This window comes from Peromyscus californicus, unplaced genomic scaffold (assembly GCF_007827085.1).
Source record: "Peromyscus californicus insignis strain IS unplaced genomic scaffold, ASM782708v3 Scaffold_5__1_contigs__length_169319896, whole genome shotgun sequence".
Lineage (NCBI taxonomy): Eukaryota > Metazoa > Chordata > Mammalia > Rodentia > Cricetidae > Peromyscus > Peromyscus californicus.
The window spans coordinates 56051311-56069795 of NW_026294573.1; the positions used below are offsets into that span (position 1 = coordinate 56051311).

General features: G+C 40.3%; 1 protein-coding gene across 15 annotated transcripts in view; it reads right to left on the reverse strand.

Annotated features, from left to right (window-relative positions):
* Positions 1 to 18485, reverse strand: part of Fggy (FGGY carbohydrate kinase domain containing) — a 420639-nt gene that overhangs the window by 253538 nt on the left and 148616 nt on the right. For all 15 annotated transcript variants that reach the window (XM_052715209.1, XM_052715202.1, XM_052715201.1 and 12 more), the window contains one exon: positions 17207 to 17322. In XM_052715209.1, the coding sequence (XP_052571169.1) occupies positions 17207 to 17322 (116 nt within the window). The remainder of the gene's footprint in view (positions 1 to 17206; positions 17323 to 18485) is intronic.

An 18485-nucleotide genomic window follows, 5' to 3' on the forward strand; every position in this document is an offset into this window, starting at 1 on the left:
CTAGACTAGGAAGTCATTATCAAAGGTGCACTAGCTGTTGTGTGCAGAATGGGTCAGAGGCAGCAAGTTCCCACCAGTGAAAAGCTCTGGAAGCCTATTGAGTACACAAAGTGGGAGACTAGGGCAAAACAGACTTGACATCATTTGCAAGGGTTCAGTGTTCCTGGAGTATAGCCCACAAAAACAGCAACTCATACTGGATTAGATACAGTGGTTGAAGAGAAAAGGGGTACTAAGGGCTTGCAGAACAGGCTGGAAAGCCAATGCTCCCAATGGTTAACCAAACAGAACAAAGCAAACAAAGAACTATTTTTTTCCTATCTGCTTGCAATCAGAATGCTGGAGAAAATTCAAGACCCCAAGCAGACTCAAAGGGAACTGCCCTTCTGCCAGACTTTCAACACCCTGCTGATGGGGGAATGTCTTTCTGTATGCTGCGAATATGTGTTGCTCTTATTGGTTGATAAATAAAGCTGTTTGGCCTATGGCAAGGCAGCTTAGAGGCAGGCGGAAAATTCAAAAAGAGAGGAAGAAGGCGGGGGGTGGGTGGGAGGGTGGGACTACACGCCAGCAAGCTGCCCAAGGAGAAACATGTAATGGGACACAGGTAAAGCTATGGAACATGTGGCAATACATAGATTAATAGTTACGGGCTACTTTAAGATATAAGAGCTAGCTAGCAAAAAGGCTTGAGCCATGGCCATGCAGTTATAATTAATATAAGCCTCTGTGTGTTTACTTGGGGGACACGAGTGGGAGAGATTTGTCCCCACTGCCCGTAGGCCAGGACACAGAAAATCTTCTGACTACACCCTGCTGTCTCTATGCTCTATTAATCTCCTTGCTCCTTGGGTATCTGAACTTCCATTTACATCTTCTCCATTTCTCAACATCCTGATGCCTTTGCTTCTCTATCAGACCCTCAGATTGTTGCCTAACTCTCGTTTCACAAAAACAGAAGCTCTGTGAAGGGAACGCTACTCCCTGCTTCCTGGCTTCACACCATGTCTACTTTCTTCACTAACTGAATATGGTGTCTATATCCTGAAAATGATTCCTTCCTCCTCTGAGTCCTTGAGATTCTGATTGTCCCTTCTCTCTCTGGTGTCCACATCCCAGCGGCACTGCTGGATACTTCCCATTAGCAATTAAACAATGTCAAGCAATTCTCTTCTGTTAGTCAAACAAGCAATGGGGGACTCCGTCTATTTTGAATAGTCATCCTCCTATGGTGACCATGCCATTTCTACTTCCTTTCTTGACAGCCAAGTTTCTTAAGTGCTGTGTAAACATTCTTGCTCCAAAATGGTGTCTGACCTGATCATCTTAGCTTGAACATAGCGATTGTGTGATTTCAGGTGGTTAACTTCTTCATGCCTCAAGTTTCTCTTTTGTAAAAGGGAAAGGGAGTATGGTCACTACATTTCTCATTAGGTTGTTGTGACGTGGTAATTCATAATAAGTTCTTGACACAGCATCGAGTGAATGTTCATTAAATGTTAGTTGTGGCTATTGCAACAAACAGCATTTACTCCTCAACTCTTATCTTCTGCCCTGCTATTATAATAAAGTAGCTTTCACTGAAGTTTCTGCTATCGTCTGAATATGACCACGAAAACTGATATGCTGTAAACTTGATCTCCAGAGAAAGTGACGGGAGGTGGGCCTCTTGGGAGATAGTGAGGTTGTGAGGCTGTACCTTCATGAGTTCATTAATGCTCATAAGTAAACAGTTTGGAGTAGTGGGTTTGCTTTCTCTTGCCATTCTGCTTTTTACCATGTGAGAACATAGCAAGTGGACCAATATCAGACACCAGCAGATTGCCTCTAAAACTAGGAGACATAGAGTACTGTTCTTCATAAATCCCCTAGTCTGTAGTATTCTGGATCATATATAGATTAGTATAGCCCCCAAGTCATTGTATAAATGGACAGTTTTTAGTCCTTTCCTCCCTCCTCTTAAAGCCATGTAGATCTTTCCTTCCTATTTCAAACATTCTTGGTCTGACTATATCTATAGCTTTTACAGATAACTGCATGGATTGGAATTCCTCAAACTTTCTCACATCCACTTCTCTCCCTCTCTGAAGGTGATCACATACATACACAGCATACACTATCAGCCACACCGCTGACTCCATCCTTACCTACTTCCCCAGCATTGACCAACACTGTACTCCTTCTTCCGAAGGCACAAACTCATCACTTTCCTCTTTTACTTGTCTTACTTCTCTGTGGCTCTTCTCTACCTTTTTTCAGTCATTTACCAGATAGCTACGGAGGGTCCAAATGTTCTAAACTGTTTTCTATGTGCTACCTGCTATAGAGGATGCTTTAGGCAGCTTGGAAAAAGAAAAGAAAGATAATATGAGATAAAATAGATTAAAGAGTAAATGAAACCAAAGACAGAAACAAAATTAAGTGAGATAAGTTTATTAGTGCTCAAAAGCCCACTACAAATAAGTCTCCAATTTGCTTTACATACTCGATGAAACAAAGGGGTTAAGGGGCATTTTGAAAATTGCTCAATATGATAACTATAAAAAACAGAGAAAATGAAAGTGACTACTAAGACAAACAAAGAGAAATTAATGATTGGTTGGGTTCTCATACCAGACAATATCTATCCCATCAAGCCCACATTAAGAGGGCTTTACATAGCATCTTCACTGAGGACTAATTATCATAGTACCAAAGGTGATATGCAAGCTGCTAAGAGAGAAATGAAATCAAATCTTACCCGGCTATGATGCCTATAAACCACACCAATGACCTGCCTGGCAAGACATCCATACAAGTGCAATAGTGGCATTTATATCTTGGTGATAACTAACAGCTATCTAACTGCTCCCAAGGTCTGCTTAACAGGAGGGAAATCATGCTAAGTACTGTAAACCTAGCCAACTGCACATGGTTTGTGAGGCCACAGATCTCAGAAGAACTACAAGCTCCCTTTTACTAAACCAGTGTAATTCCTACCTGTATTCTAAATACTTATCTCTATACCTAGAGGTAAGTGTAAATCTCACCCATCATCAAAGAAGCTTCTTTTAGCAACAGCTGGAGACCATTATACAAAGCCACAACTGTTAAAATGCAGGGAACAGCTGACTATGTGGTGCCTATCCCCAACTGATAAATATACAAAAACAAAAACAAAAAAAAACTGCTCTTGTCTCAGGAAACATCACTAAAGACAAGGTGGAAAGATTGTAAGAGCCAGAGGACCATCAAGTCTGCTGTGAGATTGTTCCTTCTAGCTATTATAGAGAAAACTATACCCATGAAATCTCAACAACATGACTGCCTAAACAAGACTTGGACAATCTGAATAACAGTTGGTATCATAATGCAGATGGGAGAAATCTCACAAGGTCCCACTGCTAGATAAAGAGCCTCAGGCAATTAAAAACTGCTGAGAGAGAACTGGTCCTTCCCGGGGATTAGTCCCCTGATTTGTTATCCAATACTGAGTGGGTCTGCCCTAGAAAAAAAAAATATATTTATATGCAGGAAACACTGAAAGGACTCAGTAGCTTATATTTTATATGTTGATTTGTTCATATGTATATGTAACAACAATGGTTGAAAAAAAAAGAATCCATGAATTTAGGTTGGATTTGGGAGGAATAGGAAGGTGGAGAGGAAAGGATAAATAATGCAAACATATTTTGGTTGAATTTTTAAAAGGAGGGCATTATGTGAAGTCTCTGAAGTTCCTGGGTAAATACAACGCTTTCCTTATGGCCCCTCACAGGTTACATAACTTGTTTGATAATACATCACAGGGTCAGGTTGCAAACTCATGTCAGTCTGGCTCCACAACTGTTAGCCCAAAGTACATCTGAAAACCAAATGTTGTTTTCCCCCAGTAGCAAGAGTCAACAACAGACCTTCGTGCACGGCGCCCATAACAGAACAAGCAAGACCCTGCAAAGACTCTGCCTCTTAACACCCCCGGCAGTAGCTTTGCTTCAGCTTAAAGCCAAGTTACAAAGTCCTTGATAGAAAACGGTAGGAGGAGGGGAGCAGAGCATGAAGTATTAATAAACCTTGTAAAATCATTACCTTGTCCCTTAAGTAGCCTCTGAAGTAAGAGCAGTGGGGAAGAACACTGATAGCAGGATTTTGCTTGCCCCCCCCCCGCCCCCACCTCCTAATACATTGTACATTTCAACAGCTAAGAGGGTATGAAAATTTAACAGAATTTTAATGTCTTTCTAGGTTTTATGATGCCACAAAGAGATCATCTTCATTCTGCTTACCACAAGAACAGATGGGTCACAGGGAAGGTGGGTTTGTGACTCATTACCTCCCAGGACCTGCAGAGGCTGTCTGAGTGGCAGGCAAACTTCTGGGATCAATAGGGTTCAAGGCAAGGCAGTGCCTGCCAGCAGGCCTTAGAAAGAGTCATTAGTCAACCAGTGACCTGGTAACCCCACCACAGCAGCCCTCTGATGTGGATTCTCAGAAAGGTTGGTCTGTGCTGAGAAACTGAAAAGGTCATGGCTATGTAGAAGTCAAAACTCACTGAATTGGGGTGAGGGAAACCACAGAAGAACCATGGAGTCAGGGGGTAGATCACCTCAGGATCCAAGGTCACCACTTATCATCTTTGTGACCAAGGAAAGTGAGGCAGAAGAGTGATGGCATGTCACGTGAAATGCTGAAAGCTAGCCATGCACAGGGAAGCCTCTCAAGAACACGGAATTAACCCACCTCTAAATGGATGACAGGGATGACATGGGGTCTGCTGTGCGCAGGATCTCAATGTAAGTCCTACACCAGACCCTTCAGGAAAAGGAGAAACAAGCTGAATTGTCTACTTTACTTCAATTAAAACATGTGCAGCCTTTCAACGCAATGTTCCCTTCCTTCTCTCCTGACCGTCAAAAGCCATTTATCACCTCAGTTTCTGCTGTGGTACTCAGAAAAAGGAGGCATAAGCAAAGATGAGGAGTCTCTGCCAACCAGCACCAAGGGGCTCCAGTGTCAGGCAGACTGGGACTAGAATCCTGCTGTAAGACTAACATGTTTGACTAGGAAAGGCAATTTCAGGAGATAAGAGAACTCCAGACTGTTCAACTGTTTCTCAAACTGACTACTACATCCAGGGCCCTGCTCGTGTAAACATAACACTCCCTACCACACCCCTGTGGCTTTTATAAATGTGAGCCTCAGAATGGTGCACATGACTTCCTTTGCAATCTGGGTTCTTCCTGATCGTGAGCTGAGCATTGACGTCAGGCCCAGTAGACTCCAGAACAGACTCAGCTATTGCTCTTTTACCCTATGACCTTGATCATCAGAACCACTGATGATTTAGTTTCCTCATCAGTAGAATGATACAATCTTACCTACCAAGACTGGTTAGTGAGATGGGTGAATTAGTATTAACAAAATACCTAGAAGTGATTGATACATAACACATAAACATCTGCTTGGTTTATTGGTCCTTAGGAACCAAACACTCTAGTCAAGCAAATAACTATTAAGTCTACAGACATATGAACCACAGAGATGCTGCATTTTTCCATTTCCTGTATTTTAAAAAAAAAAGATGTGACTATACATGTATTCCTGGTAAAAATATCCCTCTAACCCCTTCTGTAGTGATATTTTATTTGTGTACCCTGATAAAGCTTATCTGAAGATCAGAGAAAAAAAGCCAGCCACTATATTAAACATAGATGTCAGGCAGTGGTAGCACATGCCTTTAGTCCTAGCATTCAGGAGGCAGAGATTATCTGGATTTCTGTGATTTCAAGGCCACATTGGGAACACAGCCAGGCATGGTGGCACATACCTTTAATCTCAGCACTAACATGGAAGTCTGGAGGTTTGTACAGACAGACAGGAAGTGACAGAGCTGGACAAAAAGAGGAAGCGATGTAGCTGGGTGGAGAATGGAAGTGAAGTGGCAGGGACAGAAAGGATGTAGGTGTGAGTATTTAGGAAGTATCCCTCTTTTTTGGCTGAGGATTTCTAGCAGTAAGAATGTGGCTAGCTTCTTTCTGCTTCCCTAATCTCTCAGTTTTTACCCCAATATCTGGCTCTGGGATTTTTTTATTAATAAGACCGTTTAGCAATTGTCTTACACTCTTCCATGTCCCTCTGTCCCCATTGCCCTCTCAAATTCATGGCCTCTTTTGATTATAACTGCAACATATATATGCAATACATATAAATATAACCTGCTGAGTTCATTTTGTTGCTTACATGCTATGATTTTAGGGCTGACCACTTTGTATGAGAAAACAGATTACGGGGCTCATCCCTGGAAGAAGCTAATCTCCCTCTTTTGGCAGTCATTTGTTACATGTGGTATTTTGTCTAGGGGTGGGACTCCATGAGATTTTCTCCCTTCTGAATTAGCATGTCTACTGATGTTGTCATTGTTCAGGTGTTGTTCAGGAAGCCAGTCTCACAGCAAAATATCTGGTCCTCTGACTTGCTGTGGGATGGTCTATATGTCAAATTGCTCTGATTGGTCAATAAATAAAACACTGATTGACCAGTGGCCAGGCAGAAAGTATAGGTGGGACTAACAGAGAGGAGAATGGAGAAAACAGGAAGGCAGAAGGAGACACTGCCAGCCTCTGCCATGACAAGCAGCATGTGAAGATGCCGGTAAGCCACGAGCCACGTGGCAAGGTATAGATTTATAGAAATGGATTAACTTAAGATATAAGAACAGTTAGCAAGAAGCCTGCCACAGCCTTACAGTTTGTAAGCAATATAAGGCTCTGTGTTTACTTGGTTGGGTCTAAGCAGCTGTGGGACTGGCGGGTGACAGAGATTTGTCCTGACTGTGGGCCAGGCAGGAAAACTCTAGCTACACTGACTCTTACAATTTTGATGCCTCATCTGCTCTGATGTACCCTGAGCCTCAGGTACAGGAGTTCTGTTGCAGATATATTCACTGGGGCTAGGCTCTGCTGATGGCTAGCTACATTGTGTACCATTGTGGTTTTCTGTAATGGTCTCCATTTGCTGTAAAGAGAGGCTTCTTCGATGATAAGTGACAGTTACACTTATCTGTAGATGCTCTTCTAAGATCCATGACCTCACTAGCCCCAAGAATTTGGCTAGGTTTATGATACCAGACATGATTTTCTTCCTATTGAGTGGACCTTAAGTCTAATTAGACAGCTGCTGGTTATCACTAAGATATGAGTGTAACTATTGTACCTTTAGAGATATCTTGCCATGCTGATCAGTGTTGTGGTTCATAAGTGTCACAGAAGGATGGAATTACTGATTGCTTCCTTCTCTTGGCAAATTAGTATTTTCTGGTACTATGGAAGCTAGATGATAGGAAAGAGGCTTTCAGGTTAGATCCAGCTTAAATAATCTGAGTCTGGGTACTAAGTGTTGGTGTCTTCAGTAACAGGGACTTACCTTCAACCTCTGAGAAGTAATCAAGGTCAATAGCAAGCCTAGATTGTTTTGGGAGTCACTTGGAGTACCCTGACCAACAACTAGAAAGGAGGTTTCTCATGCCTGGTACTGGGGATTTTGTTAGGTAATCCATGGTCAGAGTCTTAGGCCAACCCAAGTGGTATAACTTTATTTTATATATAATAATAATAACAACAATAGATGTGTATAATAACATATATATTGTATATATATTGCATATAATTTTAGGTAAATATAAAGTAATATGATTGCTTGAGTCTTCACCAAATAACCTTGGTGGTTTTTGTCCCCCCCACCTCATTTTTAATAATCAAATATATCTATATAAAATAATAGCTCTAGGAATTCAAATTTTTGGGAAACTGGGATAATAATGACCATATTACATATCTTAGTAGCAATTCAGTTTTACTTTCACATGGTACAAGATTGCATCTTCACTTTATTCTGTTAGTTAAGGATATATAACTGGGTATGACTATACAAAGCTAAAATGGATAAAATCTTCTAAGTTTCATCTTTCTCAGTAACCTTTGGTCTTAATGAAGCCACTTTTCTTAGATCATGATTTCAGAATCCTTGCATGCACTGTCACCTTTTAACTTTCTTGGTTGTAACCACACTGGCCTCCTGTCCATGGTCTCTCTTTCTCTTTCTCTCTAGCTGCTAATCCCTCTGTCTGAACACTCTTCTGACCCATTCATCGTCTGAATGAATCCCAGTTTAGTTTAAGCAGAACTTCTTCAAACACTTATCAATCACATAAACATACATTCCTGAAAGTCCCATCAGCCTATTTTTATAATATTTACCACAGAGCCACTGTAGTGATTTATTATGCTCCAATCCTATAGAAGCAAGCTGTAGGAAGTCAGAGACCTTGTTTGAGGTCAAAGTCAGAGCCTTTGGTTTGTTTGTTCTCAGAATCTAACAGAGCACATCACATTGAGTCAGTGAGTTAGAGCTAAGAAGGAAATAAAAGATTATTCAGTCATTAATATAACCTTATCTTGCACACCACAAGCCCACTTCCTGTAGTGTTCCTCTTCTGAATATAATTATCAAAGCCCTTTAGAGGTTTGGTCTTCACTGGATTAGGCCTGACAGCAGTCCAGTGATGGATCTGTTTGTACCACACCTTTTTTATATGCTATCGAATGCTGTGTTGGTTAATTAGGTGCTTTGTATTGAGTCCTTTCCATAAGTCACACATTTTACATACATTGTTCTTGTCCATTACATCCCTTCAAGTATTATTACAAATGAAGAAACCAAATTACAGAGCAGGTTGGTAACTTCCTCATTTTATACAGCCAGTCAGTGGTGTATCTGGGATTTGATCCAAAGCCTTTCTTGCTCATTGAAAGCTCATGATTTCTGGATTTCCCCAATATGAAGCAGAGATTAAACTCACTTTGAAAGTTTGATGGAAAAATAAATAACACAGAGAAAATATTCTTTAAAAGTTGTAAAACATTGTAGGAACATTAGTCATGGATTTTTTTCCTTAATTATCACCAAAATAATTTGCACTTTTAATTTGCCTATGGCTATATGCTCTTCAGTTCATAATATACCAGTCAAACAAGAACATTTTAAAAAAATCACCAGCCATATGTAACTGAAGAATTTAGGCAAGCCTGTAATTCCAGCTAAGATGACCTCTCAGGGTGTAACTGTCTTATATCTTGCTTGGAAAAAGGTTATGTGATTCTCAAGGGGAGTTGATAAAAAAGCACTTCCCAAATTTAAATTTTGGCAATAATTACTGGAATTATTCCAGAGTACTATCTTTAGCATATATGACCTGTCATATGGAGGCATTCAAGCTCAGAGGAATGGAAAGTTCTTATAATAACAATATGTGCTAGAAAACTGTCATATGATAGGAGTTTCACCTGCATTATTTTCTTTATACTTCAAAATCTCCGCAATATACCAATTCAGGCTCAAAGAGCTCAAGTTGCATATGGCAGAGCTTGCATGGCTCATAGATGGCAGAGCCAGAACTGAAATGAAGACAGCCTAAATCTGGTGATAAGGAGCACCCTTAAAATAGGAAAAAACTAAGTATCACTTAATTATTCCTGTTTTTCTACATCAGCCAGTCACGTTAGGAGACTGATTGATTATTATGCTCCCAGATTCAACTCTCCTTGGCTACTTGGGCAAAGCATGACATTGCTCAGGAGGGCCTCTGGTGTCAGGTGACCTAAATCCCACCTTATATTCTCGATACGTGGTTCTTCTCAATCAGCTGACAACACTTAAGAATGCCTTAATAGGCAACATTGTTGAAAAACCTCAAACAGGAGAGCTAGCACAGAATAGTGAAAGTCACAGGGACACGCACTTGGCAGTGGTGGCCAGTGGGGACGTAATAGGTCTGATTTCTGGTTAAGAAAATTGACCACACATCTTTGAGTCTCGGTTCTTATCTATAAATTGAGGGCATTAGAATAAGATCTTTTTTTCTCCTTCAAGCTCTAATCTCCACTGATTCTTTGGAAGGATGAAGGAAACTTGAGGGTTAAGCTTACTGCTGAGGATTTCCAATCATCTTCCAGATGCCAAACTGTAGAGAGGAACAGTGCGGACCCAGAAAGCCTCTAAAACCCATTACTTGCCATTATCACATCATGATGTGGTCATCACTGCTCCCTTGTCCTTCTGGCTCTCTGGGGCTGTTCCTGGAAGGGACAATAGCTGAAATAGTACTTCTGGGAACCTACGGGGTGGGAGTGCAGTGTTGGAAGAAGGTTGGGAAGTGAGTGATCCTGTCCACCAGGTTCCAAAGCACACTTAAAAATGATAACAGCTAACATTACTATGGGCTGCATAAACCATGTCCTGTGGCACCTGAGATCACACTTCTTCTTCACACTTCACAACAGACATTTATAGAAAGGAAAGTGGGTATTGTATGTGATTACAGAAAGGAAATGGTGACAGGACATAGACAAACACTCGTCTTCACAGATGCTTCAAACACACACAGTGGCCCTTGCTGCCTTCCATTTTATTTGTGGATTGGCATAAGTAGTAATTGGATCATCTCTTAAAGGCATTGAAGCAAATTTTGCTATGTTGAGACTCTTACCAGTGTCCCATCTTCAAGAAATGGTAGAAGTCCTACAAGATATCAGTCCCTTGACCCCATCCTACCCTATCCAGCAATTTGAAGAAACCCCATTCTTTCATGTCTCCATGCCTCTGCATGTGCTATTTCTTCTGCTGTAGAAGGCATCTCTTCTTTTCTTACTAAAGGGCACTCATATTTTTCAGTCACTTTTCCAGTACCACCTCCTGAGAAGACATCCTTGGTATCACCACCAACATCAACAGGTCTTATACTGCTTCTCCATGGTACTAGGGACAGGAGTATCACAACACACATTAAATGTCCTTTTTTAAGATTTTAAAAATCATTTTAAACTATATGTAAAGGGTGTGTCTATGAGGAAATATGTGCACATGAGTTCTAGTGGCCTCAGAAGCCAGATATGTTGGAACCAACAAGAGCTATAATTACAAGTAGTGGTGAGCTGCCCAATGTGGGTGCTGGGAACTGAACTCATGGGTCTGCTGCAAGAACAGTACACACTGTCAGGCCAGATCTCCAGCCCTCTTATTAAAAATCTTGACAGTAGCCGGGCGGTGGTGGCGCACGCCTTTAATCCCAGCACTCGGGAGGCAGAGCCAGGCGGATCTCTGTGAGTTCGAGGCCAGCCTGGGCTACCGAGTGAGTTCCAGGAAAAGGCGCAAAGCTACACAGAGAAACCCTGTCTCGAAAAAAAAAAAAAAAAAAAAAAAAAAAAAATCTTGACAGCATAAATTTATATATTTAATCCATCTCTGCCTGAGTAGATAAGAGATCTCCAAGCAGATGGATGAGGTTCCTTTTGTATTTTGTATACTTAGTCTAGTGCCCAACACATGGGAGGCAAACAAAGTGATGGCTAGTTGCATGCATATATTATTACATAGATCATGACTCTAAGCCATTCCCTCAGGCAGAAGACAGACTTGAAAGGGTAAAATTAGTCCATATAATATTCAGAGAATATTTCCTTTTCTTTAGCAATTAGAAAGACACAGTTACATAAGATGGATAGGAATAAGAAAAGTAATAAAAAATGCAGCAAGATCAATGGCTCAGAAGGTACTGGGAAGGCAAAGTCTGGGACAGTTGATGACCTCCTTTTGGACATGGGAGAGAAACAGTGTGACAGGCCCCATATAACCAATAAAAGGCTGGAAGTAACTGTGGCTAAAGACTCTCCAGGCTTCCCAATGCATATTAGTACAAACTTCACCTAAAATAACAAATCACCAAGATGGAGTGGCAGCAACAGGCTGAAAGGAGCCCTTGAAAGACAGAGTGGTGACTACAAATCACATAGCTCATGAATACCAAAACGAAAAGCAAGCCTTTAATAAACAAATGGACAAGTCCTTGGTAGCATGCCCCATTCTAATGGGAACACTTAAAACAGTGTGTATGAGGAGCTTAAGAGGGATTTATAAGCCCCACAACTATGAACAGCATCACTAGATTCAAGATCACCACACTAGTCATGACTCATATTGCTAGTAAGAAACCTTGAAGAATATTACCACAAGGGGATCTTCTCTGGTCTCTTCCATATGAACACTCCCATTTCTGACTTCCCATCACTCACTAATTCCATCCAAAAGAAGAATCCCTTATCTAATGCCTGTATGGCTGTAATGCCTGGCTCTGCCAGGTCCAATTGCATCCTGAACACAGGATCAAGACAGGCTTACTGTGGGTGTCTTCACCTACACTCAAGTCAGTGGGCTCTCTCATCCTATGAACCAAGCAAATTGAATGAATTATGTATCAGAAAAAGAAGTAATTAGATCTGCTTCCTCTTTGTTCTAGCTTTGTAGATTGCCAGAGAGTGGGTGGGTCAGTACCATGAAGAGTCTAATATCTGGCCAGATTGAAAGCAGAGGCAAAGGAAGCCCACAAGCTCTGTCATTCACTCTGACTAAAGCCAAGAACTGCCTCAGGTGGGTTCCAGAACTATTCCATTCTAGTTAGGACTCCAAGGGAACACTGGGGAATCATGGCACACTCACATCTCAAACATGCACTTGTCATTCATCAGTAGTCTTTACTCAAAAATTTGAACCTACAGTGCAAAAATATTTAAATCACTATGTCAGTTGCTGCAGGATTTATGTTACTCTACAGAAAAGTAAAATTTACAACCTTCCTAAACTTGCTTGTTGTTAAAATCGTTCCTATCCTGGAAAGGTCTCTGAAGGAGTAGCCTCAGGTTTCAGCTATTGGTCTTCCTGGAGTCCCTTCCTGGAGATGTTTGTGAAGATCGCTGTGAAGTAAATCTACTCTATCGCCTAGAACTATCGTTTACCTCAAAGAAATGATAGAGATTCCATAAAGCTTTTGGAATAACTAAAGCTAAGAAGATATTCTTTATCAAGCCCTTCATTCACTCGTTCATCAGGCATTTTATCAGTACTTACTCTATGCTAGGGGATTGTACCCACAGTGTAAGAAACTTAAAATACGGTGTCATTGACAAAAGAAAACCAGTTTAATAAAATGGCACCCTCCTTTCCCTCAGGAAGGTCTCTTTCTCCACATTTGTCTTTGTTCCTCTTTCTCAGTTCAGTCAGCAACTCCACTTGGCCCCTGCATTTGTTCACTGCCAGGCTTCCCTGATCTCAAATAATGAATGATCTGTAAGCTAGTACACTGAATCTTTTGACATAACACAACTCTAAAGTGCAAATAATCTCTCAACAATTTAGTCATGCTGATCCAATAATTTTCAAGACATGGCCTTCTCCAGTAAGTACAATAAAATGCTTTTCCCAGGAAGTAAAAGGGCAACTGAGATTTACTGAAAGGGAGCCTGGATAATCGATTAGAACAGGTGGGATACTGTCTCTCTTCCTAAGGACCCGCCCCCTGCTGATGTCTTCCTTCCTGCCTGCTTTGGATAGATGCTTGGGATTAAAGAGGTGACCTGGGAATGATTTGCCTGGAATGAAAGGTCAAACTTTACTGACACAGGTCATTTTATTGGACTACGGGTGGATAATCCCCTCTTTAAAAAAGAAAGAAAAGAAACATGCCAGGAAGGGAGATGGATGAGAAGAGGGAGGGAGGGGGGCAGATAGAGTGGATTGTACTCTCTCCATCAGTCACAACTTTAAAACAATAGTCTCTGAATACATTTTCTATTACATTCTTTTAACTCACAAAATTATTTTCCTTACCTTCAACAATGTTCCATAACCAAACCAACCTTGTATCAATTTTTGCCTTGTCCTTGAGATGCACCATATAAATATCATATTTGATCACTAACTTACACTTCATAAATAATTTATTTCAAAAGCATTCCTCCATAAGACTCTCCATTGCTGAGGTGTTCAGTTTTCAGGGAAAGCATTTATTTACAGCCTGAGCCAAAGAAGGCTGGTAAAGACTTGGCTAAAAGCTGCACATGGAGAAAATTATGGTAATTGTATTAATGCTCAAATATACGGCACTCGATGCTCAAATCTGCTAAAAGGTTTTGTGCTATATTGCCCACATCTTGACGGGCAATGAGACCACGAGAAGTGCTTAATACTTGACAGAACACTTCCGAGACTCATCTTTCATAGTTCCAAGAACTGTGAAAGAATCTGGAAGAAGCTTCCAGAGGAGTTTCTGAAATTCAGACTCTCCTCTTAAATGTCTTATACTTTGTGTTCACACTGAAACTCCAAGCTCAACCATAAAAGAGAATCAAAAGAAACGTCCTACAATTAATTCTGACAAATGGTTGAGTTTTAATTTGTGTAGGGCAAATCCTAGTTCATGATGTGAGTACTTCTGACATCTATTAAAAATCCATTAACTAAACAGGCAAAATTTAATAAAGTTACTCTGGAAATTTTCGGCTAGGTCAACATTATGGGCTTTTAATGAATACTTTTGTAACTATCACTCTACTAGAAGAACTACTATAATAATTGAACATACATCATGTACAAGATTAGAAAAAAATTAAGAAAAATACCAACATAATCACAAAGTAAGAATTTAAGGTGGATCTAAGTCACCTAAGATACTATTAAGACCAGTAGATAGCCTTTACAGCTTTTAAAAGCTGGAAACACTCAGCTCCTAATACCATCATTTCAGCTTACTCACTCACCAATCACACAGTAATTCCAATACAGTAATAAGCATGTCCTCAGGCTAGGATGAGATATCCAAGGGTAAACAGTGAAATATTGTGTAAATAAATTCAGTCTAATAGAGAATCAAGACATGTACACAGGTCATCAATCCATACTTGGTTTAATTTGCCATGGGAAAATTCAGGAAGAAACTAACCATTTTGTGGGGTGGGAGGCAATACTTATTTTCAAAATGACTTAAGTAACTGAAGTGAAATTTTGTGTTCCAGTACAGTGTAGTGATGTCGGCTGACTTGGAGCTTCTGTTCATACTTAGTGGTTATTAACCTCTGATTTGCATCTATAAGCAATCTAACCTATGTGAAGGCATGTGGAATATAAGGTGGTGAGAGGAAATAGGATCACTCCTCAGATGGATTCTACTATATCTCACCCTGACCCAGGTATGGATGCTTGTCCCAGTCTAGTTCAAAAGTTGGCTTTGAATGCCAAGCATTCTAGTGCTGACTAAGCCTACCAAAGGCCAGTTGTAGAACTGTATCAGCTCTCTCAGGCTAGAATGTCCAAAGGAAACAAGGGAAATGCTGATACAAACTGTGAACCTTGAAAGTGGTTAAAGGAACTAAATTTCAAGTTTCGTATCTATAAAACAGGGATATTAAACTAACAGTTTTATGAGGACAATGTATGTTGCAGATGTAACATGAATTGCTGAATGGTCTTATTAATAAAAACCCAGAGCCAGACACTGGGGTGAAAACTGAGAGATCAGAGAAGCAGAAAGAAGCCAGCCACATTCTTACTGCTGGGAAATCCTTTGCCAAAGAGAGAGCTACTTCCTGTATACTCATGCCTATATCCTTTCTGTGCCCTGCAATCTCACTTCCTCTCTCTGCCCAGCTACATCACTTCCTCTTTGGCCCAGCTATATCACTTCCTGTCTGTCTGTACAGACCTCCAGACCTCTATGGTTAACTAGTGCTGGGAATTAAAGGCGTGTGCCACCATGTCTGGCTCTGTTCCCAGTGTGGCCTTGAACTCACAGAGATCCGAATGAGTATCTGCCTCCTGAATGCTAGGATTAAAGGGGTGTGCTACCATTGCATGACTTCTATGTTTAATATAGTGGCTGGCTTTTTCCTCTGATCCTCAGGTAAGCTTTACTGGGGTACACAAATAAAATATTACCACAGTATGTAAACCACCTAACAGAGGACCTAGAAGTCAGCTGATGAGCTTTCTTCCTTTCTTCCCTTATCTCAAGCTCTGGGCCTTCTCTACCAGCCCTGAACCTTGGGTGGTTTTGGCTGAGCCACAGACATCGTAGCAGCTGGCACTCTTCTGCTTACTTACTGTCCTGGCTCTGCCCCCTTGTTTCAGAGCTAGCTAGTCGAGGAGGAGCAGATCATAGACTGCACACCATGGCTAGCAGTGCGGGTGCTTACTTGTATTCTCCATGGAGTTTTTTCATAGAGCAATCATGAGTATTCCACTGGAGAAAAGGAGGTTGGTCTGCAATAGTCGACCACAGGGGTCAGAAGCTGCAGCAAATATCACTTGCTGTCTACCAACTTAGAAGTACAACCTCACATTTCAATAGGACCATACACAGGCACATGGCTACCCAGCCAATAAACATTACCTTTTCTATCAGATCTGTAGCACAATGGGGTCTACTGAATGTGTGCTGGTCAACAAGAGGTAATCAGAAGTGAGGTTATGTTGCCTCCAAAACAATGTGCATCATGATTCTTAGGTCATTTTGATTCTCCCATTTTACTGGCTGGGAACTGTTGAAAACTCAACAGAATTACAGTAATAGCCACTTACTTCTTTTCTCTTCCCTTAGAGAGAAATGAGCTATCTTTCATAATCAGTACACTTTTAGATCTTGCTACAATGCTTAGTCAGCATATTAAATCAATTAAGAGGATTTCTATCTAAGCACATATGACCTAAATAACAACGGCTTACCAGAATACTAAGTAATAACTATAGGACAAAAACACCTCCCTGTGAAATGACCCTGTAAATGTTAAAGGTTAATCTGTCATAATTATATTTACCTGGCACTGAAACTCTTTCAGCAGGTAAACACCTACCAGCCACTCAGAACTGTCCCATCTAGTTAGGGCCACATCAAGTTGGGAGTCTGTGACTCAGCAAGCATTGGCTCACAACCTACTTTCTATCTTATTCTTGATTCGTCTAATTCTGACCTTTCAATTTTATTTTTTCCTTTTCTTCTTTTGTGTTGTTTCTTGAGACAAATTCATGAAATTATTTTCCTACTTCTGGAAATGATCCCTGATGATGTCGTCTCTGGCTGCTCTATGCACAATCATCCCGAGTCAGCTCCATTATGGGTTCTGTACTCCCAGACACATATTCACAATATATATTTCCATCCAATTCAAACAAGTCAGAAAACTAGGACCTAAAGACATGGTTTATCCATCACAGCTGACATATTCTGAAAAACCTAGTCTTGAAAAGAACTGAATGGAGTTCTCATAATTTAATTCAAACAAAAAAATTACAAATATCCTTGTATATCCATACGAATGATCACTCTTTGGATTTTCCATTCTTTTACCTATTTTGCTGTAATTATCATCAATGAGATCTTCCAAACCAATCATCTTCCAGAAGCTGTCATCCCAGCCTTTCTCTGCTGAGTACGTCCATTTACAGACCAAGGAACAAAGAGACCTAGAAAATTGGAGAGAGGTAGGACCAACAATGTGAGCCAGCTTCTTTTCCAAATACCTTCCCTAGTATATTCAGTAGTGTGGTGGTAGCAGAGGAAACAGTAATTATGCATTCCTTCTTAAATAAAGGGCTCTATATATACCTATATATAACGAATACTACTTCCTTTCACTTTCAGCATAGACTCAGTCTTCTGTATGTGTCCTGACCAAACAAATATAGTAAGTGAATATTTGTACTTACATCTACATTTATTTGACACACGTTTGATAATTATAATAATAATTAGTTATTTGATGAAACTGAGTAAACATCTCAAGTTTAAATGTAATATTGGTACGGCTACATTAAAATTGCTTTTTATCATTCAGCATATAAAATATTCATGTATGGAATGGCATGGCATTTGGAGCATGTTTCAAAAATAACACAATAAGAGGAAGCAAATGGTGCTCTGGATGGATGAAGAGGATTGGCCTGGGCTGCTGGCCATTGGAGCAGACAGAAGAATTCACAGGAGTCTTGATGTCATCTATTTTTATACACCTTCCAAGTTCTCTAGAATAAAAATGTTTCTTTTAAATATCTGCTATAAAGTAAATAATATGTCACTGTAATCCAAATCAATACTTCCAATACTGGATGTATTTTCCTTTCAGCTTCATTTCTCGATGTCACTCTTAATATTCTATAATTATTCTTTCAAAATAACCCTTATGTCTCTGAAAGTGTCATGTTCTTGCATTCTTCTTTGCCTCTGCTCCACCGCTTGCAGTTTAGAGACCTCTCCCAACCTTCTTCATCCTGATGGCCCAAACTCTTATTTTAACCTAAGATGAAACTCTAATTTTTGCTTAAATATTCCTTTTCTTACATCTCAGAAAATAATATATATTTAAAAATAAACATACACACTCATATATTTAGCTAGTGTTGCAGCCTTATGTGTACCAGGTAAGCACTGTACCACTGATCTACCTCCATGCCCATAGAGTATACCATATATCATGACCTTTATCACACTGTAATTGACTGCCTTTTCATAGGTATTACCTATATTTCTTCAACTTATTCTCCATATTTTGTCCACAAATCTGTAATATCAACCTTCCCATGAACTCTTTGTGACATATCTGTGTCTGCCTCTGTTTGTTCTTGGCCAT